This window comes from Glandiceps talaboti, chromosome 9 (genome assembly GCF_964340395.1).
Source record: "Glandiceps talaboti chromosome 9, keGlaTala1.1, whole genome shotgun sequence".
Lineage (NCBI taxonomy): Eukaryota > Metazoa > Hemichordata > Enteropneusta > Spengelidae > Glandiceps > Glandiceps talaboti.
The window spans coordinates 19,920,150-19,945,922 of NC_135557.1; the positions used below are offsets into that span (position 1 = coordinate 19,920,150).

At 36.5% G+C, this 25,773-nt stretch overlaps 1 protein-coding gene and 1 long non-coding RNA gene across 2 annotated transcripts; one reads left to right on the forward strand and one right to left on the reverse strand.

Annotated features, from left to right (window-relative positions):
- Positions 1–1,259: 1,259 nt before the first annotated feature.
- Positions 1,260–11,795, reverse strand: LOC144439688 (uncharacterized). The gene is made up of 4 exons (XR_013481137.1): positions 11,675–11,795; positions 3,426–3,528; positions 2,283–2,383; positions 1,260–1,309 (listed from the first exon to the last, which is right to left on the reverse strand). It is a non-coding gene; the product is annotated as an uncharacterized LOC144439688 (long non-coding RNA).
- Positions 5,904–9,767, forward strand: LOC144440416 (uncharacterized). The gene is made up of 2 exons (XM_078129787.1): positions 5,904–6,388; positions 9,676–9,767. The coding sequence occupies exons 1-2, from the start codon at positions 5,904–5,906 to the stop codon at positions 9,680–9,682; spliced, it is 492 nt and encodes a 163-aa protein (XP_077985913.1). The 3' UTR covers positions 9,683–9,767.
- Positions 11,796–25,773: the final 13,978 nt, after the last annotated feature.

Below are 25,773 nucleotides of genomic sequence, written 5' to 3' on the forward strand. Positions count from 1 at the left end.
TTGGGCAAAAACGACACCTTTTGTTGACAATTTCGACCTAATTTGTTTTAATGTTCACCACGTACAATCTTTGAAGTTCAACACTAGATTCAATAACAGTAAACAACAAAGAATCATAAATGATTTTTACCTCCCGTAAGGGTACGGGAGGTATTAAAAGGGGAATGTCTGTCTGTGTGTCTGTCTGTCTGTGTGTCTGTGTCATCATTTTCTAAAATTCAGCTGGCTCAATTGTAATGAAATTTGGGATATATAATCTTTAGGGTAATAGCTAGACCTGAGTAGGTTTTGAGCCAGATCTGTTAATGGTTAATTAGAGAAATTTGCATATTAATGAAATCAACTAATTACGCAATATCTTAAGACTGCATACTTCAATTTCAATATAATTTAGTATATTCGTTAAACATAACAACATACATTTGTCCTATAAAATTTGTTGATGTATCTTACAGTGTTAATGAATAATTTGCATAATTAATTATTTTTGGTAATTAGGCTATATCTTAAGAATACATACTTCAAATTCAACATAATTTAGTACATATGTTAACCATAAGAAAACACATATGTCCTATCAAGTTTGTTGATGCACCGTACAGTGTTAATGAATAATTTGCATAATTAATGATTTTCGGTAATTAGGCTATATCTTAAGAATACATACTTCAATTCCAATATAATTCAGTACACACGTTAACCATAACAATCGCATGTCCTGTAAAAGCTTGTTGGTGTGCCTTTCAGTGTTCGTGAATAATTTGCATAATTATCATATCATACATTCTTACATACATTAACCTAAGAAAGCACGCTTGTCCAAAAAACAAAGCCTGTTACCATAGTTTTTTTTAGTTTAATGAGTTATTTGCATAATTAGTGGTTCTGAATGAACTAATGTAACAGTTAGTATGTTCGCAAGATCAGTGCATGGACTATTAGTCACTAATAAGTACATTCAAGATCAATCCAACTTGATGATAAGGACTATGTTGATATATTATGGGGGGGGGGGGCAAAATGACCATGCAGGGGGCAACAGGCCGAGGAGCTAGAACTCATATGTACAGACTCTGTGAATACACATCCCTACTAAATAATACCTTGAGTTATTACCAGATCTATCAAACACATCCAAAAACAGAAAACAAAGAACACTGTATATTCATTTTTAGTAAACTTCAATATTGAATTTCACTCAGAAATTACATAACATATAAATATTACAAATCTCAGAATCATGACATGATGTGTGTGAACCTGGTTGTAAAGGTACACTAATGTTTTCACATGTATAGATGACTTTATTCTGTGAAGTAAAAAAAAAGAGAAGAAATGTCAACATTATATGACATAAGCAATAACTTCTATATAAACACAACCTGACAGACATACAGACAGACAGACAGACAGACAGACAGACAGACAGATAGATAGACAAGCAAATAGACAGACAGACAGACAGACAGACAGACAAACAAATAGACAGACAGGTAGACAGACAGACAGACAAACATACAGACAGAGGCAGACAAGCAAGCAAATAGACAGGCAGACAGACAGACAGACAAGCAAATAGACAGACAGACATACATACATAAATACATACATACATACATACATACATACATACATACATACATACATACAGACATAAAGACAGACAGACAGACAGACAAATAGACAGACGGACAGGCTGACAGACACAGACAGACAGACAGACAGACAGACAGACAGACATACATACATACAAACAAACAGACAGACAAGCAAATAGACAGACAGGCAGACATACACGGGATGAGTGTATATGGGATGAAATTGAGAAAGGGAGTGACAGAAACAGTTAACAGGTTGAGAGAAAAAAATATAAACATAACTAAAGGAGAGAAATTGTAATAGTGAAAAAGAACAAATGTGAATGAGAGTACAACAGACAGAGAAGAAACAGGTGAATTGAGACAGACAAGATTACTATAAGAAAGTATGTGAGAGAGACACACACATGGAGACAGACTGAGATGGATGGACGGATGGATGGATGGATGGATGGACGAACAGACAGACAGGAGTTAGTGATTGTCAGATGGTTACAGGAAGCAGATGTTAGAATGGGGGAGTGATATGTGAGAATTAATGCACGAAAAAGTTACAACTCAAGGAGATAGAACAGTGTGACACTGACAGTAGGGTCAAACTATTAATTAATTAATGACTGTCATACTAAAAATATACGATAAAATAATTGTTTATAAATCAAAAATTCTGAAACTATATCTTACCAAAGACATTCCTCTGGCAAGTATTGATATTTTTCACTCTGACCATTTCATCTTTCTGTCGCTGTCAGTCTAAAACTAATGTAATCTTACATTCTAGAAATCTGTAAGACAAGGTAGACAAATGTTTATATTAGAATTGTAGTGATTTTAGAATAAATATCTAAAACTGTTGTAAAACTACTGTACAAATATAAAACTATTTTATTGTACAGTAACAGAAATCTTTCGACAGATTTCACACATTAAAATTAACAGCCCCCTCTATTCATGATAAAACTGTTATCTCAATATTTGGATGTCAGCAAGACAGATAGTGATACTAGAAAAATGTTACTTTTGTCTGATTTCACTATTTCTGGTAATAAAATTTAAGAATTCTCAGAACAATAAATCCATTGTTTTAGGGACATTGCAAATGTATTATGACTGTAGACGTAATGCCTGAATTTTATACCACAACAGCATTATCTAATATCAGTGAATTTCTAACTATAGATTGTAGTAATATATAGATAGAGTGTGGTGACATGAACACATTTGACTACCACATAACAACAGCCTAGCTAGTAAGACAGGAGCCTCAAACATCATCAGACAGACAGGTATGGGGTGAGAGTGGATATAGGATGAGATTGGGAAAGTGAGTGACAGAAAGAGTAAGCCAGGTTGAGAGTATAAAATATAGAGACGTAACTAAAGCAGGGGGAATTGAGAAATTGTAATAGTGAAAAAAAACAAGGGTGAATGAGGGTACAACAGACAGAGAAGAGAAACAGAGGTTAAAAGATGACTATAACAAGGGATGTGAGAGAGAGAGAGAGAGAGAGAGAGAGAGAGAGAGAGAGAGAGAGAGAGAGAGAGAGAGATAGAGAGAGAGAGAGAGAGGGGGGGTATGGATGGATTGATGGACAGACAGATCGACAGACATACAGGAGTTAGAGAGACGTGTCAAATGGTGACAGTATACACGTGTTAGAATTGAGGAGTGATGTGTGAGAATGCAAGAAAAAGTTACAACTCAAGGAGATAGAACAGGGTGACACTGACAGTATGGTCAAACTATAAATTGATAATGACTGTCATACTAAAAATAAACACTAAAACAATTGTTTATAAATCAGAAATTCTGAAACAATATCTTACCAAAGACATTCCTCTTCACTCACTGGCAAGTATTGATATTTTTCACTCTGACCATTTCTGTCACTGTCAGTCTAAAACTAATGTAATCTTACATTCTAGAAATCTGTAAGACAAAGTAGACAAATGTTTATATTAGAATTGCAGTGATTTCAGAATAAATATCTAAAACTAATGTAAAACTACTGTACAAATATAAAACTATTTTATAGTACAACAGTAACAGAAATCTTTCGACAGATTTCACACATTAAAATTAACAGCGCCCTCTATACATGATAAAACTTATCTCAATACTTAGATGTCAGCAAGACAGATACTAGATAAATGTCACTTTTGTCTGATTTCACTATTTCTGGTAATAAAATTTAAGAATTCTCAGAACAATAAATCCATTGTTTGTGGGAAATCGGGATGTATTTTGACTTTAAAAGATCTAATGCCAGAATATTATACCACAGCAGGCTCAGCATTTAATCCCAGTCAACTATGCAGCCTGGATTAACAATGACACATTTGATTACCACATTACAAAAACCTAGCTAGTAACACAAGAGCCTAAAACAGCATATCCTATAAAACTGGTATAAATTTAATAGGGTGTGAAGTGAATCACTTTATAAACTAACTAAAATTTTTAACAAGTAAAGTAATGAATGAATGAATGATACAGACAGGCAACAACAAAATAAAAAATACCGCCAATGGCGTTGTTGCACAACTGTACAGTTTTTAAAAAGTTGGCAAGAAACTGAAAGATGGATAATTATTGAAGTAGTAAACAAGAGTCAAACAAACAAACAAAGTCTTTTTTCCATAAATTGATATTTTGATTACTGTGAAAAGTTTTAAATATTTCAAAATTATGTTGCTATGGTTACATAGTGCTAAAATAAACGAAGGATTTATACTAGTTGTTAACCCTTATTTCATTTTCAAGTTTTCTGACAAACAGAATTTCGGCAAAATACATATGAAAATAATTACTGGAATAAATCTGATATTTTACAAACAAACATCAAAATCTTGCATAAAGTCATAAAGAGCATAAATAAATAGTGATCACTGTGATAATAAAAATAAATAAAGTTCAAAGTGAACAATTGAAACAGAAATTTTCTAATTATTTACATTTTAGCTTTTTGTATTACCATGGTAACAGAGTTTAATTATCAATAGATTGACCACACAAAATTTAATTTGACCAAATGATTAAACATTAAAATAAAATGAAACAATGATGAAAAATAAGACAATTAAACAAACACTGGAGTAAATGTGAGGGAATTTCACAAACTAACAAACAAATCACCCTCCTCGCAATAAATAAAATGGTTGGATGTATAATGTTTCATTAAAACTAAAAGAACTAAAAAATGTTTTAAATAACAGCTACAATAACATTTTTAGCATTTTAGCATCTTCTGTTGCCATGGTTACCATGTAATAATTCTAGTATATATAACACTCAATTATTCTATCAACTTACATTCAATTTACACCGAGAATTTTTATAGAAAATCAACTTTTCAGAATAATTATAATTCTCGCTACCTGCAATACAATTCCATTTCACAAAACCTCGTTAAGATATAACATATGCATTTCTCCAGAAATGACAAGAGCGCCCTCTATCATCAGCCATTCAAAATAACAACTGCACATGCTCAGTAGCTCTCATCCTTCTCCAAAATGGCTGCCCTTGAGTGAAGACCGTCTTATTTAGGTGCTCACTCTATCGAAGTATTATCTAACCATTTAACTAGGCATCCAATGCCGAAATCGGATGCAAAACACGCAAATGAGTCCAGGGATGACTCTAGCGTTCAAGGAGATTCTCGAGCTCAAGAAAACTTGAGTGGAGATGAAGTTAACCAAACCAAAGCCAACAAGCAAGGTAACGGTACTTCTAACACTATACGTGTACTTGCAGACGACGGTGATAGAAAACGCCGTAAATTGAAAGGTTTCACTATACCTCATAAAGAATTGAGGCTAAGTGACTCTGATTATGAAGAGGACAATGTTTCCTCGAGATCTCAGTCAGAAAAATCTGATTCAAGTACGTCTTCAGACTCAGAATCATCAACTAGTTCTGAGGACAGTGACAGCAGTGCTAGTAATGACGTCACTAGCAGACGCCATTTTGACAGGACAAAAGGAACCCGCGAAAAAATTGGCGCGTGGTCACCTGAACTGTCGAAGGGATTATATGAAATGTATGACCCAGAAGTGAATGAATCAGCATGGAAGCTTAACAAAAACTTGCAACATTATGTGGATAAACACTTCTCAAAGTATATCAAGGACAAAACTTTGCAAGAAAATATATTGGAAGTGCATCCATTACCAGAGACTGAATCTCTTGAAGTCCGTAAAGTAGACGGATACATTGATACTCTGTTTCAAGCCAAGGGTATTTCCAGTGAAAGAGGTATTGATAGATCACTGTGTCAAGTTCAACAGTAAATACTGAACACAATGGCACCTCTCACCAAACTGTGGAGTGACTTGCATGTAGCAAAGACTGAGAGTGCTTCTCCTAGTTTGGATTTAGATGAGACACTGACATTACTAGATCAAAGTGTACTTTTAGTTGGCCAGGCTAATGTATCCTTGAATTATCAACGCAGATTGTCAGTCCTTACTAAGTTGACAAAGGATGTGAAACGGTCCAGGACAATCCTGTCTAAGCACAATGACATCTTGCAAAAGCCAGATGAAAGTTTGTTTGGACACAAGTTTGAGAGGGTGATATCCAAGATAGCAAAATCTCGGAAGCGAGCCAGAGAACTAGCTGACGAATTAGGCCCCTCAACGTCATTTAAGAAGAAAAAGTTCCCCATGGCCAGGAAAGGCAACCAACCCTTTCGCCAAGGGCCCTCAAGAGGTGGACACAACTTTGGGGGCCGAGTTAGTTTCAACTCCTTCAGAAAACAAGGAGGGTCCCAACAGAAAAAAACCAGGTACGTATCTAACGGTAAGCGACTCTTGTTCACTAGACAATTGTCTCGAGACGCAAAGCTTGCTAGCACAAAAAGTTGTGGACAGTCCCCCACCAAAAGTGCTGGAGGAAAATGTTCACCCTGTTATAAAACAACTGAAATTGTCCACCAGGGAGACAGAGAGTCCAGTCAAAGCTGGACGTATAAAAGAATTTGCAACAAATTGGCAAAGATTTACAAGGGACCCGTACATAATTTCAACAGTGAAGGGTCACCAAATCGAATTCTCTTCTGTTCCAAAACAATATTGCCTCCCAAGGCAACCAAATTTCACAGAAAACGATTGTGCTCTTATAGACAAGGAAATAACAGACATGCTAAGCAAGCAAGCAATCGAGCCAACTGTCCGGGAACAGGGGGATTTTGTAAGCAATATCTTTTTGGTCCCCAAAAAAGATGGGGGCAATCGCCCAGTGATCAACCTCAAGTGCCTAAACAATTATGTTGCTTACAACCACTTCAAAATGGAAGGGTTACATATGTTAAAAGATCTCCTAATACCAGGGGATTGGATGTGCAAGGTAGACTTGAAGGATGCGTACTTTACAGTACCAGTAGCCACAAATTGCAAAAAATTTCTGAAGTTCCCTTGGAGGAACAAATTATACCAATTCACATGTCTGCCATTCGGCCTGGCTTCAGCCCCTCGGCTATTCACAAAGTTAATGAAACCAATTATAGCAACATTGCGACGTCTAGGCATGAGATTGATCATATACCTGGACGATATCCTATTGTTAAACCAATCAAAGGAAAACCTGTTAAAAGACAGAGACACCCTGCTGTTCCTCCTCCAACATCTAGGGTTTGTAGTAAATTGGAAGAAGTCCATTTTACTACCTTCACAGACAATAGAATTTCTAGGGTTCTCCATAAATTCTGTCGAAATGAAGATGTCTCTTCCAAGGGACAAGATAACTCAAATTGTGAAACACTGTGCAAATCTAGTTCAGAAACAGACAGTGTCAGTGAGGGAATTGGCAAAGGTAATAGGGAAGATGACTGCTTCAATGGCAGCAGTAGTACCTGCCCGATTACAGTGCAGATTCCTTCAGATGGCCAAAACAAAAACCCTGATAAGCTTCATGTCCTACGAGGCACAAGTTTTCCTAACAAAGGAGTGCAAGGAGGAACTGCAGTGGTGGATAGACCACTTGAGAGACAGCAATGGGAAGACCCTGATCAGTCCCTTTCCCCACATTATAATAGACACCGATGCATCAAAAATGGGGTGGGGGGCAACATGCAACATGGGAAGGACAGGAGGCCCATGGTCTGTCCAAGAACAGAGCCATCACATAAACTATCTGGAACTCCTTGCAGCAAACTTTGCTGTAAGAACTTTCACAAAGGGAAAGCAAAACATTCATGTGCACCTACGGATGGACAATCGTACGGCAGTGGCATACATCATGAAAATGGGAGGGACCAAGTCACAAGTTCTGGTGAAGTTATCGAAAGAGATCTGGCAATACTGCCTGATAAACGACATTCAACTCAGTGCAGAATATCTCCCGGGGGTAGACAATGTTGTAGCAGACTGGGAGTCACGTCATCCATGTGACAGATTCCAGCAATTGGCAACTAAACCCAAACATATTTCAAATAGTGGACAATCTGATGGGGAAATTAGATGTAGATCTATTCGCATCCAGACTGAATCACCAGGTAAACAAGTATGTGTCATGGAAACCAGACCCAGGGGCTATAGCAACAGATGCCCTGCAGATCAGTTGGTTGCACATGAACGGTTATGCGTTCCCTCCATTTGCACTAATAATGAGGTGCCTGTCCAAGATAAGGCAGGAAGGGGCAACGGTTGTCATGGTAACTCCAACATGGCACACCCAGGCATGGTTTCCCTTGATAGTGGAAATGTCCATCGAACTCCCAATTCTCCTACCAGGGTTCCCCAAACTCTTGGTGTCACCACTCCAGCTAGTCCATCCGCTATTAAAGACCGGAACACTGAAATTAGCGGCTTGGAAGGTTTCCGGAAATCCCTCACTTCAGAGGGAATTTCGGAAGAAACTGCCAAGCTTATGTCAAATGCATGGCGTCATGGAACATCAACATCTTATAACTCCTCCTGGAGAAAAATGGAGTAGCTGGAGTAGTAGACAACAAATTAATCCATTTCAGGCCTCTTTGGGGGATATCCTGAATTTCCTAACTTACCTGTTCAGTGAGGGATACGAGTATAGATCCATAAATACTTACAGATCAACCTTATCAGCATTTCACCCATCTATTGATGGTTTCAGGGTTGGACAACACCCAAAAGTCAAAACTATGCTGCAAGCTGTATTTAATCAAAGACCACCTCAACCTAGATATTCAGGTACTTGGGATGTGGATCAGGTTCTCAAATATTTGAAAGTGGGTGGGAACCCAAAACTAAACATGAAGGACCTGTCACTGAAACTTTGCATGCTTATGGCCTTGACCAGTGCAGGAAGACAATCAGAACTCAAAAACTTACAAGTGTCAAATATGGTTGATTCAGGCGACACCATAACATTCAATCTGGCAAAGCTCACAAAGTCATCACATTACATGTTTACTAAATCAAACCGTAGTACCCCTTTGGGTCAAATTACATTTACTAGCTATCCTCGCATTAAGTCACTTTGCGTAATTTCATGTCTGAAGACATACCTTGACAGAACCAAAACATGGCGTCAGATATCTGATGGAATCAACAGAGAACAGCTGTTTTTAAGTCATGTCAGACCACATAAACCAGTGTCATGTAGTACACTAGCAAGGTGGCTAAAAACTGTTATGAATAGAGCAGGAATTGATACAGGTATCTTCAAGGCTCACTCAACTAGATCTGCTTCTACATCAAAGGCCAAAGGTCAAGGGGTTTCAATGAATGATATCCTTTCTAGAGCAAACTGGTCAAAATCATCTACATTTAGAAGGTTCTACTTGAGGGAATCGCAGGCAAAAGGTTCAAACGCACTAACAGCAGCTTTCACCAAGTCTGTCTTGACCGTTTGCAAATAGTAAGTGTAGCTTTAAACATGCATATGTTATATCTTAACGAGGTTTTGTGAAATGGAATTGGAGATTTCATAAGCACACTGAAGGTGTGTGAAATGGAATCCTAATTCCATGAATAAAACCGAGTTAAGATATAACAGTTCCCACCCGTCCCGCCCAGGGTGAGATGTGTAGTTTATCCAATAACCTTCAGGTATATATATATATTATACTGAACTATTGTGGTTTATTCCTTCCAGATTTTGAGTACACTGTTGGAATAAGAAGTTTTCAAGTTTCAGAAGACTGTTGCAGGACTGCGTTTGCTTGGCAGGACTTGTTTGCTTTGGTGTTACAAGTTACAAAGTTTTATAAAAAGAAAAGAAGGAATCTTAATAAAAAAGAAGAATTTAAAGTTAATTTCAACTGTATTCTTGTTGGTGCATCATTTTGTCGAAGGATGAGAGCTACTGAGCATGTGCAGTTGTTATTTTGAATGGCTGATGATAGAGGGCGCTCTTGTCATTTCTGGAGAAATGCATATGTTATATCTTAACTCGGTTTTATTCATGGAATTAGGATTCCATTTCACACACCTTCAGTGTGCTTATGAAATCTCCAATTCTACACATCACTGTGGGGTCAAATGGAACAAAGTCACGCGACAACGCGTTCTAATGTCGACAACTACACTTCCGGTCGGCTATGCTAATACACAGGGATGTTTCTTTTCCATTTTCAGTTGTAGACATCTCTTGTAATTTTGCTCTGGAAAGATACTGTACATATTTAAATTTCTCACCTCTATAATTATATGAGCTTAAAACTTGTGTTTATCTTATTTGTTACAAATTAAACTGTTTGGAAGAAACATTCACGTGTATTGACATGGGCGACCGGAAGTGTAGGTGTTTACAAATGCAAGCGCAGTCGCGAGACTGCGTTCCATTTGACTCCTTAGCAATGCATAGAATTGTATTGCAGATAGCAAAATTCTAGTTGTTGTCTGCAAATTGACCTTTGACCTTTCCTTTTATTATTCCAGGATTACCCCGGAAAGGCACTATCCGTAAATTCACAGGTGAAGGAACACAGCATGGAAAACTTCAATACCCTAGGGGACTATTCCATAGGAATAATGGAGATTTTGTTTTGTGTGATAGTGAAAATTATAGGATTTTAGTTTTGGACTGTGAATGGAATTGTAAAAGAGTAATTCAGTTCAATTCATTTCATGATTCATTCTATCCTATTGATGTCGTTGTGTCTAATAAGGATATATTCTATATTACTGATCACAATAACCACAGTCTGGTGATTTGTACTAAGAAGTGTAAAATTATCAAAGTTCTACAACTTACATATCAGGGTGAACGTATCAGACCCTTTGCTGTATGTCTGTCAATGAGATACATCTATATTACAGATGGGTGGAATAGTTGTGTACATTGTATAGATGGTAAATCCTACAAAGTTATTAAATCATCACATTCACTGACTGATGGTGTTTGGTGTCTCAACTCTATCTGTGTAAATACAAAGGGTCACTTTATGATATCAGACTATCACAATCATTGTATACAAATATTGGATAAATATTTAAACAAACTCACAACACTGACCCATCAACTCTTACAGACCCCAAAAGGACTCTGTCAAGATCGGTTTTATAATTTGTATGTGTGTGAAGGTTATGACGAGGAAGGCAAACTGTTGAAATTTAATTCACAGGGTGAATTTGTGTCACAAATAGCTGACAGTGAAGTGTATGACCCATACAGCATTGTTGTTACAGATAACATCATTGCATGGACAGAGATACGGGGTCACTGTGTAAAGATATTGTACCGTTAAAACAGAGATGACAACATTGTAGAATGTGAAAATCTAAATTTGATTTTGAACTTGAAAATACTGATATTTGTACGTCATAATTTTATTATGCAGTGATGTACATATTTCTACAGACATAACATTATCATACTGGGATAATGTTGTTATTTTGTGATAAAATTGTGAGTAAAAGTTTCCATTTTGGATCAGAATTTGAGGTTACCTTGTATAAAATCGATCGGTTGGTAACTACGAGGCATATTTTTGAATTTTGAATTTTTTAATCATTTTTTTATATCACAGCACACAACAACACTGACCGGCTAATACACTATAGACCGGTAAACGTTATATCGTGCAGACTGCGATTAGGTTGTCATCTCTGTTTTATATTTTGATGTATGCAAGACATGTAAATTATCTTACCTGTACTTTGACTGAAGTATTTCACACTTATTTCAGGTAAAAATTCCACTCGATGTCAGTTTTTATCGCTAGATTTAACGATTCTTTACCACAGCGACGCAGTACAGTGCCAACACTAGTGTGGTACTGGAGAACTAATCCCTCACAGGTCACATCCGACAGAGGGCGATATTCATCACAGACGTAACATTCCTTCACACACAGACACGACACGCTTCGTGAAGGTGGCGAACTTGCGTTTTTTTATAGAATGTACAGCTCTGTTATGTATTTGTCTCTGTTTTCAGAGTTTTGTTGTTATGATTTGATTAAATCTAATTATTTGTCGATCTTTTCAGAGATTTTAATGAGATGTTTTGATCACATTTTAGTGGAAAATAAAACCACTCATGACAGACATACAGCGTTTTTATGAAATGGGGAAATTGAAAGTACAATGACTGTTGTTTTAATTCAACATGTTGTAATGTTTAATTTGTACTATATCGATAAAACTATGTCAACTTTATCAACTTTAATTTATAGGGGAGAATAAAGTGAGGAAGTGACTAAAGTGAATGACATCTAGTCAATTGTTTATATTCAGTGACTATTTTACAAGAGATATCACTTATACTGTGTACAACACAATGTACTAATAGAAGCATAAACTTTGCAAAGAAAGTGATTTTTGTTTTAATTTTATATGTAATCTAGATTTATTCAGAGATATGTCATGAAAACATTAGTTGTGATTCTAATACAGATATAGAACGTTAATAAAGTTGATAAGTGTTCTCAAATATATTTTCTATCTTCATGTCTGTTTTGTTGTTTTCTAAATAGATGTTATTCCCCAATATTTTTCTTTGTTCAGCCAAGGAAAATATGAGTGACCTAAGGGGCCTTAGTCATTAATTGACGAAGCTTTTAGTTCTTATGAATCATTTGCATATGTAACTCTTTCCAATAGAGATACAACAGTCCTGTATACTAATAACTGAAAATTAATGTCCATTAGGGAGCGATCAGTTTTTACGGCCGGGGGTGGGCCGGTAAATCAGGGGGGGGGGCCTCAATTTGGGACTCAAAGAAGGGGGGGTGTCGTCATTTTTACGAGGTGAATAACACATTAAATTAATTCAAGGAATACATAAAATCAAATGTAGACTACATAACAGTGCATACAATTAATCAAAACACATCTAAAAAATTCAAGGAATACATAATATTAATTACAACAGTAGTTTTATTATTTCTACATAATCATGATAATTGTGACCAGAATGTCCCCCCCCCACCCCCCCCCCCCCCATACTAGAAGGGTTACACACTTCCGTTTGAAGCTATCAAAGTTTCTATCATTTAGTGATCGCAGGTCTACCAGTAAGGAATGAACACTTGGAGGCTGTGGTCGACGTGGAAACCATGGACACATGCTGGACGAAAACAGTACTCCCTAGCTTGTTTCATATTAATACTTGCATTATGCATTGCATTTCGACAAAAAGTCACCACATATCATGTCACCATCTCCAATCGCAGTATTGCTTGTTGTCGTTGAATAATCTACGAATGGCATAACGTCATTACAAAATCGCCGCATATCATGTCATCATCTCACATCGCAGTATTGCATGTAGTCATTTCATGTAGTCATATCGCATGTAGTCATCTCATGTAGTCATATCGCATGTAGTCATATCGCATGTAGTCATCTCATGTAGTCATATCGCATGTAGTCATCTCATGTAGTCATATCGCATGTAGCCATTGCATGTAGTCATATCGCATGATGTAGTCATCTCATGTAGTCATCGCATTATCGCATGTAGTCATTGCAGTATTGCAGTACGCCATACTTAGTCATTAATGGACAATTAATGATAAAGCTTTTAGTTCTAATGAATCATTTGCATATGTAACTCTTTCCAATAGAGATAAAAACAGTCCTGTATACTAATAACTGAAAATTAATGTCCATTATCTAATATTAATTCACCGATTTCAAAAAAGTAACTTAGAAACATGACTTATAAGTAATAAGAACTCTTCCTTGTGGTACAAGAAAATATTATTACAGTTTTACCGACATGATGAACGCGTTTAAGGATAACTTGGTTCTGACAACACAAAAGCAATGCATCGTTAAAGTGAAGGTAAAGATTTACCAAGCTGTTTATATGCAAATATTGCTCATTAGTATGCATGGATATTATTCTTGATGTATTCAAGTAATACCCAATAAAACATGATCAACATTTCTACATGTGACAATACAGATGCTGATCAGAACATAAGTTTACATAGACATGTACTCGTACACTCTCTCTCTCTCTCACACAATATGAATAGACAATATGAATAGACAATGTGAATAGACAATATGAATAGACTGAATAAACAATGTGAATAGACAATGCGAAAAGACAATGTGAATAGACAATATGAATAGACAATGTGAATAGACAATGTGAATAGACAATATGAATAGACTGAATAAACAATGTGAATAGACAATATGAATAGACAATGTGGATAGACAATATGAATAGACACTGTGAATAGACAATGTGAATAGACAATGTGAATAGACAATATGAATAGACACTGTGAATAGACAATATGAATAGACTGAATAAACAATGTGAATAGACAATATGAATAGACGTATAATGGTAAAACATTTATTATACTATACAGTCTTTTTTAACTGTTCAATTGTATCATCGACTTGGATATTATTTCTACTATTGTCACAGTACCACGTGACATTCTTAGAAGGAAAGGTATTAACATCCCACGTTACAGTCCCACGATTAACGAATACTGGGAATTGAACTACATATTTCTTGAACGACTAGTCATACCACCACCTAGGAGTCCGATGTAACTATGAAATCTGTCATTCTATAGTCTTGTTACAGAATAACCGCTGGTGGCTCACTTTTTTTCTGGCAACCTCAGCACCACATACGCAAGCTTGGGTCTAAAAATATTCTGTAATTATAATTGGTATAATAAGCTAATCAAGAACATGCCCCTTGCTGAAATAACAAGATGGTGATTTCGATTGTGAATATTTTATTTCCACATGATTTCTATGAAATGTCTACAAAGTTGGAATGAAAACTGAGAGTAATTGTAAATCGATAATTGATTGTCCGAAACCAATTACGATCTTGAGTCGAAATGTCAAATTCTCCAAGAAGTGCGCCACCAAAGTTGAATCCAGGTAGCTATGACTACATTTGATAAAGGAGACGATACCTCGCTAATTATTTACTAAGTTCAACGGTCTGTACTATATAACCGTTCAAAAGTATTTTTCTATTATAATATCACATATATTGACATTCTTGTCTCAGTAATCTCAAATTTCTGTTGATCTGATCACGTTTCCATAATTCATGAATGTTCACCTAATTAAAACACCATGGTGATATGATATGATAACTTATATCTGATAAGATAGGGACACATATTCAATATATTATTTGCAAAGTGATTTGGAGATTAAAGTAAATTCACAATGGGATGGAGGCGTGAAGTTTGACCTCAGAACACTAAAGTCCACTGAGGTGATAAACACATGATGAGTCTATACAACGTTTATCATACCATGACCAGCTATATCGTACATGGGATAGTTCGTTGACACGGATCAGTTATTTTGTGTATGTGACGTATACTTTATTCCTACCTGATTTACAATGAAGTCCGAAGTTTACATTCTGACAGACAGGCCATGGACAGAACACCATTTGTGTAGTGTCCTGTATCACGTACACCATTTGTGTAGTGTCCTGACTTACGAACACCTGTCGTCATACATAAATTACATCTGACGAAGACGATAAATCCAAGTAATACTGATTTCAGGTAAGATCTACTGTCAACAGAATATTTCTAGTTACTGTATGTCCAGTATAGTATCCAGTACTTCAAATTGTAATAGTATATATATATATATATATATATATATATATATATATATATATATATATATATATAGTTTTGGTAGTACTGGAACTCTTTCTTGGGTGTAACTCGGAGTTTCACGCATATTGCGATCATCAGACACTCTGAGGCCTACTCTCTGGGTGTGCTGTATATATAGAGTGTAGACAATAGAAATACCATCACTATTGTCTGTGTTGGTGGGTAGGTGTTGTATGTGTGGAGGTGTTGGTTGTTATTGTGTGGGTTATTGGGTGCGGACAAGTAAGTGTTGGCGGGTTGTTCCATGTTGGGCTTTGATGTTCCGTTAGTTAACGGGTTTAATAGTTTAGGTGATAGATGCTCTATTGAAGTTGGACAAATAAAACTTATTCTCGTGTCGGCATTTGGATATCAACTCAGTTCTTTTGTTTAGTGTGGAGCTTTTGTCTGCTTTAATAATAGTTAGTTTTTCGGTTAAACACAGGTTGCATCGTTTTGTTTTATTGGTGTATGCTTGGGCTTTCTTGTTGATGGACCAGGATACGGAAAAAGGCTCATTGTTTCTTTTCAGTTTCCAAATGTGTTTTGATAGTTCTGTGCTGTTTTCGTGTTTTTCATGTTTGAATGACTGTTTGTGGTTGGCGTATCTCTGTTTGAAGTTGTTCTCTGTTAGACCGATATATACTTTTGTTTGTTTTCCGTGGACGGTGGCTTGGTATACGATGTTTTCCGTTTGGCATTCACCGTTCAGAGGGCAGGTGTCTTTCTGTCTGCAATTACAGGGTTTTTGAGTGGGTTTAGTTTCGCTGTTGGAGATGGTGGCGTTATGCGCTTTGATTATTGTAGCCATGTTTGGCATGCAGCTATAACTGACTTTGACATTGTTTCTGTTGAATATTTTGTGTAACTTAGAGTCTGTTGGGAAATGTTTTGTGATTAGGTTGAGGAATCGTTTGCCTACATTGGTGGCTACATTTTTGCTGTATGGTGGGTTAAACCAGATGGTGTTTCTATTTCTGTTTTTCTTGTTTTTCTGCGTCGGGGTGCTGGTGTACGTGATGTTCTCTTTGTGGCCGCTGGTTTTTAGTGCATTTTGGTACAGTGGGGCTGCCTGGTTGAAGATGTGTTCGTCGGATGATATGTCGGAAATTCTACGGCCGATGGCTGACGATATGTTCTTGATGATGCTGGGTGGGTGGTTAGACTGCGTGTGTATGTACATGGGGTTGTCGTTGGGTTTCCTGTAAGGGTAATATTTACCGTTGTTGAGGTTGAGCGTTATGTCTAGAAAGTTGACGGTTTTCAGATTGGTGAGTATGGTTATTTTTAACCCCATGGCTTTGAAGGTTTTAGTTATGTCTTTTCTGATACTTTCTGATTTACTTCCGGTGATGTTCTTGAAGGCGGCTAGTCCGTCGTCCCTATATAGACCTATGTTTTCTTTACCGTATTTTTTGGCTAATTTGTGTAGCATGAATATTCCGACCAGTTCGCATATTTCGGCCCCGTCGTTGCTTCCCATTGTGACGTCAAATGATCCATTGCTATTCTTTTTTACCCATGGTTTGGTTTTATCAAAGAGTAGAGATTTCCGCGCGTGCATGATAATTTGTTTGTCTTCATCTGATATGGTGGTGTATTGGCCGGCAAATTTGAGGGATTCTAATAACAATTTTTCGGTTATGGATGGGTAAAAGTCGCATATGTCGAAGCAGGCGAAAGTGTGTTTGTTTTTGTCATCTAAGTTCTTGAACCATTCGATGACTGACATAGAATTTTTCCATTGGTTGACGGCGACTATGGGTCTTATGTTTTGGAGGATGGTGTCAAGTATTTTTTTGCTAATAATGCCTATCTCGCTTTTTGCGGGGTTGATTAGTCTTGCAAAAACAAGAAAAACAGAAATAGAAACACCATCTGGTTTAACCCACCATACAGCAAAAATGTAGCCACCAATGTAGGCAAACGATTCCTCAACCTAATCACAAAACATTTCCCAACAGACTCTAAGTTACACAAAATATTCAACAGAAACAATGTCAAAGTCAGTTATAGCTGCATGCCAAACATGGCTACCATAATCAAAGCGCATAACGCCACCATCTCCAACAGCGAAACTAAACCCACTCAAAAACCCTGTAATTGCAGACAGAAAGACACCTGCCCTCTGAACGGCGAATGCCAAACGGAAAACATCGTATACCAAGCCACCGTCCACGGAAAACAAACAAAAGTATATATCGGTCTAACAGAGAACAACTTCAAACAGAGATACGCCAACCACAAACAGTCATTCAAACATGAAAAACACGAAAACAGCACAGAACTATCAAAACACATTTGGAAACTGAAAAGAAACAATGAGCCTTTTTCCGTATCCTGGTCCATCAACAAGAAAGCCCAAGCATACACCAATAAAACAAAACGATGCAACCTGTGTTTAACCGAAAAACTAACTATTATTAAAGCAGACAAAAGCTCCACACTAAACAAAAGAACTGAGTTGATATCCAAATGCCGACACGAGAATAAGTTTTATTTGTCCAACTTCAATAGAGCATCTATCACCTAAACTATTAAATCCGTTAACTAACGGAACATCAAAGCCCAACATGGAACAACCCGCCAACACTTACTTGTCCGCACCCAATAACCCACACAATAACAACCAACACCTCCACACATACAACACCTACCCACCAACACAGACAATAGTGATGGTATTTCTATTGTCTACACTCTATATATACAGCACACCCAGAGAGTAGGCCTCAGAGTGTCTGATGATCGCAATATGCGTGAAACTCCGAGTTACACCCAAGAAAGAGTTCCAGTACTACCAAAACTATTACGCTCTGCCACTGCGGTATAGAGCACTGTCTTAGCAGATTGATACTCACCGAGTTATATATATATATATATATATATATATATATATATATATATATATATATATAACCGTCAGGAGACGAGTGATTTACTCACGAAACAGGCTTGTAGAGACGAAAAAGAGACGAAAAACCCGACTTGATTTTCTTCTACCCTCAACATATACTCCGCTCTGCGTGCAGACGTATCGAGCACTGTACTACGGACAAATCTTACCACTGACTTCCTATATATATATGTCTGATGATCTCAATATGCGTGAAACTCCGAGTTACACCCAAGAAAGAGTTCCAGTACTACCAAAACTATTACGCTCTGCCACTGCGGTATAGAGCACTGTTTTAGCAGATTGATACTCACCGAGTTATATATATATATATATATATATATATATATATATATATATATATATATATATATATATATATTATATGTATGTATCGCGATATCTACAGTACAACCCCTGTAAATAATATCACTCTGGACTGAATGCGCGTGCCACACACACACACACACATACATACATACATACATACATACATACATACATACATACATACATACATACATACATGATTGATTGATTGATTGGTTGATTTTTTTATTACCTGTACAAGAAATAATTACAGATCACTTGGAAAAAAATGGGAGTCAGAAAATAGCTTTGCTAATCAAGTCTGACCCCTTACATTAATGGTTAATGGTTAAACATTCACGGGTGTTACTAAACGCACTTGCCCCTCCCCCAACCCCAATCCAAGTCATTTAAAAAGTGATGAGAAGAAAGTTCGGTGAAGTATGCCAACTATATATTCTTTTAGTAAATCCATTTTAAGTGACCGCTTGAAACTATGTCGTGTTGGTTCCTTCCTGATATTGTATTTGATGTCGTTCCATGTAGTTGCACCTGTATATGATATTGATTGTTGTCCAACTGATGTCTTCACTGGAGGAATACATAAATTGCCCTGAGCCGTCTGTCGTGTATTGTATTCATAATTAAACAGCGAGCAATAATCGGTTATAGAGTGTGGTAAATTATTGTGTATTAAGTCGTAAACAAAAACCCCTACTAAATACTTGTGTAACTTAAAAACGTCGAGAATTTCTAACTGGTTGAAAAGAGGAGAAGAATGTTCCCGAAAATGGCTATGCGAAATAGCACGCATAGCCATTTTCTGGGATAATAAAATACAATCTAAATATGAATGAAAAGTATTTCCCCAGACTTCTAACCCATAGGATATATGAGGTTGGATGAAAGTGTTGTAGAGTAAAATAAGTACATACATACATACATACATACATACATACATACATACATACATTTGAGTTTGCCAAATGCCGTTATTACAAAGAACTGCTATCTGAAAATATTAACAATAGCCACAAAGTTTGGAAGAAGGTGAATGAACTTCTTAAACCATCAGATAAGACTCTCCCTGTCCACGACAATGCCATCCCTCTCGCAAATAACTTTAACAACTACTTTGCTAATGTTGGTGTGCTTGTTCAGGATGAACTTCAACCGACAGACCCCTTGATAGATCACATACCAACACCTGGCTCTCAATTCCAACTTTCGACTGTCTCTGAAGAGGATGTAAATTCGGAATTATCCTCACTGCCATCAAATAAATCATCTTCCACTGATGACATTGACTCGCGCCTGATCAAACTTTCTATGCCAGCGATTGTTCCGTCATTAACTCGTATTTTCAATATGTCCATAACCCAAGGCATTATGCCCACACAGTGGAAAAAGGCTACAATTGTCCCCATCTTCAAGAAGGGTAAGAAAGACAAACAAGACATTTGTAACTATCGTCCCATCTCATTACTGCCCACCTTATCAAAAGTCATGGAACGTCTAGTCTGCAAGCAACTTAGCTCCTTTTTCGAAAGAAATAATGTTCTTCACTCAACCTTCTCAGGTTTTCGACCAAAACATTCTACAGCAACCCTGTTGCAACGTGTAACTGATGACATTCTTGTCAACATGTATACTAAGAAAATCTCGTGTCTTCTAATGCTGGATTTATCAAAAGCATTTGACTCTGTGAATCATGCTATTCTTCTTCAAAAACTTCAACGCTATAACATCCACCCCACTACCATATCATGGTTTAAAAACTACCTGACTGATCGCACTCAATGTGTTAAACTTGATTCTTACACTTCAAATCACATTCCTGTTAAAACCGGGGTACCTCAAGGAAGCGTCTGCGGCCCACTTCTATTCTCCCTCTATATCAACGACCTTCCACTCTGGCTCCAATCTAATACACCAATGTACGGCTATGCTGACGATATCAACATCTTAAAAGCAGCTCCCATCTCCAACTTAGATGCCTTACACGATGAGTTGATCGATGAAATCAACAATCTCACAACATGGTTTCACTCCAACTCTCTCAAACCCAACATTTCTAAATACCAATTCATGTTACTTGGCACTCGTCAACAATTGCAGAAAATACCAGATCACATTAAAACCCTCTCTACTCGCGATCATGTTATTCAGGCAACCACCAGTGCGACTTGTTTGGGTCTTAGACTTGACCCTGAACTCAAATGGTCAAACCATATAGCCTACCTCCGTCGAGCTTGTGGTTATCGACTTATTACCCTGGCTAGAGCAAGACGTTGTATTCCTGAAAAAATTCGCAAGAATATCATCACAGCTACAGTTTTCTCACTCCTGGACTACTGTGACACTGTTTATTCAAACTGTAGTATCACATTAAAATGCAGCTTGCAACGTATAATCAATTTCGCTGTCCGCATCCAATGTGGGCTAAAGAAGTCTGAACATGTCACTACCGCCAGACTTAGACTTGATTGGCCAACCATTCAAGAGCGACATAACCACAACTTCAATAAACTTGTCAAAAAATGTATTATTAACAAAGTACCATCGTACCTTTCTGAACTTATTTCAACCAATGATACGTTTCATCAATACAATACAAGGACCAAATTCCACATTCCGAAAGCCCACTCTCGTTCCTTCAGATACAGGGCATCCATCGCTGCAAATAGTTCATAAATTTAATGCCCTTTGTACTCTTTCCTCAAGATGGTCATTATTGTACAGTGCTTAAATTTGTGTCTGTTATGTATATTTGTATTTTAAATCTGTATTGTATTTGTTTATCTTGCATTTGCATGAAAAGCCATTTAATGGATGCATTGCCGTTTATAAATAAATAATAATAATAATAATAATAATACATACATGCATGCATACATGCATGCATGCATGCATGCACGCACGCACGCACGCACGCACGCACGCACGCACACACACACACACACACATACATACATACATACATACATACATACATACATAGAAATGCATAAGGAACTAATAAACCAGTCCGTATATATAGCTGTTAAATCCGACGTTTCGAATAAATATTCTTTTTCAAAGGAAAAATTGGCGAGACAGAGAAATGCCTGGTGAAAACCCGAACATTTCTAAATACATACATACATACATACATACATACATACATACATACATACATACACCACATACATACATGCATGCATGCATGTACACATACATACATACATACATACATACATACATACATACATACATACATACATACATACATAGTAAATAGTATCAAACTCGTAGAATAGAGTGCTCGATGCTTGGGTAAGCAGGGCGGGAGTAATCAAAGTAAGTTGGTTGGAACTTGAGGTGCTTAGTTGTAACTCCGAGTTTCACGCTCAATGCGTTCATCAAACAACTGGCAGCTACTCGTTGTGTTACTGTATTTATATGTGTAAGGTGTGAAAGAATTTATTGGCAGTTAATTGTGTATTGTTTCTATGCATACAAGGGGTCCTCAGATTTGTCAGGTGATGTTACTTTTGAAGTTCGCTATGTAGAACTTGTTTTCGTGTCGGCTCTTTGAGATGAGTTCAGATTTTTTGTTGAGAAGTGTTTGTTTGTCGGCGTTGAGGATGCAGAGTTTTTCAGTTAGGCAGCGGTCGCATCAACTTGAGGTCTGTATCAACTTGATGTGATCACAATTATAAATCTCTTCTTGATTTGTATAATTTATGACCTTTGAGTTTGCGCAGAAAGATTTTTTATTGTGTTTTTGAACTTGTTTAATCATTGTTTGATTCTGCCGAGTTCCTCTGTTAGAATAGAATGATTTACATATACCATATAACAGGGTCGATGTCAAAGTTTCTCATCCTCGCAGTCTTTTGGAAATACTTTAATTCCATTAGTCTGCATTGTGATGTAGCTACAGGGATTTTTCTATATGTTTATTTATTTCTGGATTGGTGAATTTTCATGTAACAATGTTACCAACCTTCAAAACATTTCTCTCCTATCTGAATATAATGGTTACACATTGGTTTGATATAGCAATTCTAATTTAGATACTGGTATTGAATCTTTACCAATCAATTCAGATTGTGAGAAACAAATGACGTCACTCTCGTCATTGAACCTATACACCGCATATCACGGGTAAATGCTTATGTAAAGAGTAGCACCAACGTGTGGGGACTTCTCCTAACAGATCTTAAATATTGGGAATACTGATTACGGTGATACTATATCGCCAGAAAACAAATTAAAATCAAATAACACAGAACGCTATCAGAAAAGATAGACGGACGGACCGACGGACCGACTGACCAACCGTAACAGGTGGTAAAATATCCTGAGCCGGTTTCCGGATACTTGTACACCGGAAATGAAAAATGAAAAAAAAACCTAAAAAATAAATCAAAGCCACGGCATTATTCCCCAATAAAAAGAAAACTATATAGAGTATCGAATGTAAAAATGAAATTATAATATTAACACAATTATTCAAAAGTGTTTCATAGTAAAAGAGAAAGATGTAAAAGTAAAATAAAAATCAAATCATGATGTTCAAAAACTCAACCTCAAAAGAAAACATGTCAATAGTTATAAAAGGTTCAAATTCTATATCTATAAACAGAAATGAAGTGGAACAGATAAAAACTGATATACAATTAAAAGTATGCTTCCTTATAGACATGAATGTTAAAACTTCATTTACCAGATAGTATTGTTTGTCCATGTGATTGATCTTTACTAATCCATATCTTACTTGTTGACTTGATTCACAATCAGATTGATAGTATGTGATATCAGTAACTGAATAAATCAAATAACCTGGATCAAAATAGAGTAAACAATTACTGGACACGGTTAAAGGTTTACGTGCATAGTTAAGCATAAAATTGGTGTCATCCATCAAAGCTATTAGTCAGTAACTGTTAATCATTGTTTAGAAAACCAAACAAACGGACACCATGGTGACCGCATTCACCATCCAGCCGCATTATTACCATGATTGTAACCCAGGAAATGACCCTTATATGACTTTTTTACGGAATACAATTGATCAACTAACTATATTACCTGCCATCCCTTCGGGCATTAGCTGGTTGCGCACACCACGAGCAAGTTTCTATTCAGGTTTACCTATCATGGCGTGCACTTGTCTCCCACAACTTCTGCGAAGTCTATCTAAACGTAGACTGTCTGTGAGCTAAAATAGTATAGCTATTCTTTCCATTATTCTCAATCAAGATATTGAATAGATAATTTGAAATGGAACCAGAAACCATCAGTGAAATAATACAATAGAACTTATTGTATATGTGTTTCCCTGTCGATAAAATTAAATTAACACTTACATGAAACTGAGGTATCATTTCCTCGATCAGATTGCAAACAATTTATTCACAGAAAACTTGAGAGCAATGATATTTCGGTGTGGACCCATTGATCAATTTACATTGCACCATACTATATGCAGACTAAACAAATATGTTTACCCACAATACAGGTGATTCAATATTGTACAGATTGGGATGATATTAGGAGTATGTCAATTACAACTAACAAAGCAATTACAAAAAACTTTCCCGTTGTAGCTAGTGCAACTATAAAGGACGGTATTTCACAAAAGCTTGGTACTTTTAAATAAAAAACACGACTGGAATGGATGGAGTAAAGGGGAATGAGCGTCATTTATGGGATAAGAAATAAAAATAGGAATATTGCCAAAATAACTTTTGTCCTTGCCTCTGCCACAGAAAAACCCCTATTGTCAGATGTCTGTCCTAAATAAATGCCCTTTTAAATCATGTATCAGACGACATTTGTTGGGTGAGTTTAAACAAAGACGGTGGTTTATCATCGACGTATATGGTTTAAAGTACTGAGTTTTTATCTTTTTTATCATTAACTATAGAGTCTGTACAGAGTTGTGCTTATTAAGTCACGTGATTTGACATGGTCATAGGAAGGGACACCTAGGTGATGATTTATAGATTATCCAAAGTAAGTCAGTAGAATATGTTACAGTGTAATATATCCATGCTCACTTAATCAGTTGATACATTTTTACTAAACTGAAAATACTTACTTGAAACCTTAATTAAATTATTCTAAATAATGTGTTATGTTTCCAGGTAGTTTAAAAATTATACCAAGTTTCAATTCAATCAATTGCAAATTGCTCCCATTATGCAGTGAATAGATTGAACTGAGAGAATCTCATGGTATTGTGGTGTCTGTCATAATAGATTGAACCGAGTGAATCTCATGGTATTGTGGTGTCTGTCATAATAAATTGAACCGTGAGAATCTCATGGTATTGTGGTGTCTGTCATAATAGATTGAACCGAGAGAATCTCATGGTATTGTGGTGTCTGTCATAATAAATTAAACCGAGAGAATCTCATGGTATTGTGGTGTCTGTCATAATAGATTGAACCGAGAGGATCTCATGGTATTGTGATGTCTGTCATAATAGATTGAACCGAGAGGATCTCATGGTATTGTGGTGTCTGTCATAATAGATTGAACCGAGTGAATCTCATGGTATTGTGGTGTCTGTCATAATAGATTGAACCGAGAGAATCTCATGGTATTGTGATGTCTGTCATAATAAATTGAACCGAGAGAATCTCATGGTATTGTGGTGTCTGTCATAATAGATTGAACCGAGAGGATCTCATGGTATTGTGGTGTCTGTCATAATAGATTGAACCGAGAGGATCTCATGGTATTGTGGTGTCTGTCATAATAGATTGAACCGAGAGGATCTCATGGTATTGTGGTGTCTGTCATAATAGATTGAACCGAGAGGATGACAATATTTCATATATGATTTAAATGCTGAAGAATCAACATTGTAGACATCATATCATTGTTACGAATATCGTATGGAATGTAACGATTTTAAATTCAATGTTACAGTATAAAAGCT

What these genes read in the sequence shown, in the direction of transcription:
- LOC144440416 (XM_078129787.1), top strand. Translation starts at nt 5,904, where the DNA reads ATGGCACCTCTCACCAAACTGTGGAGTGACTTGCATGTAGCAAAGACT.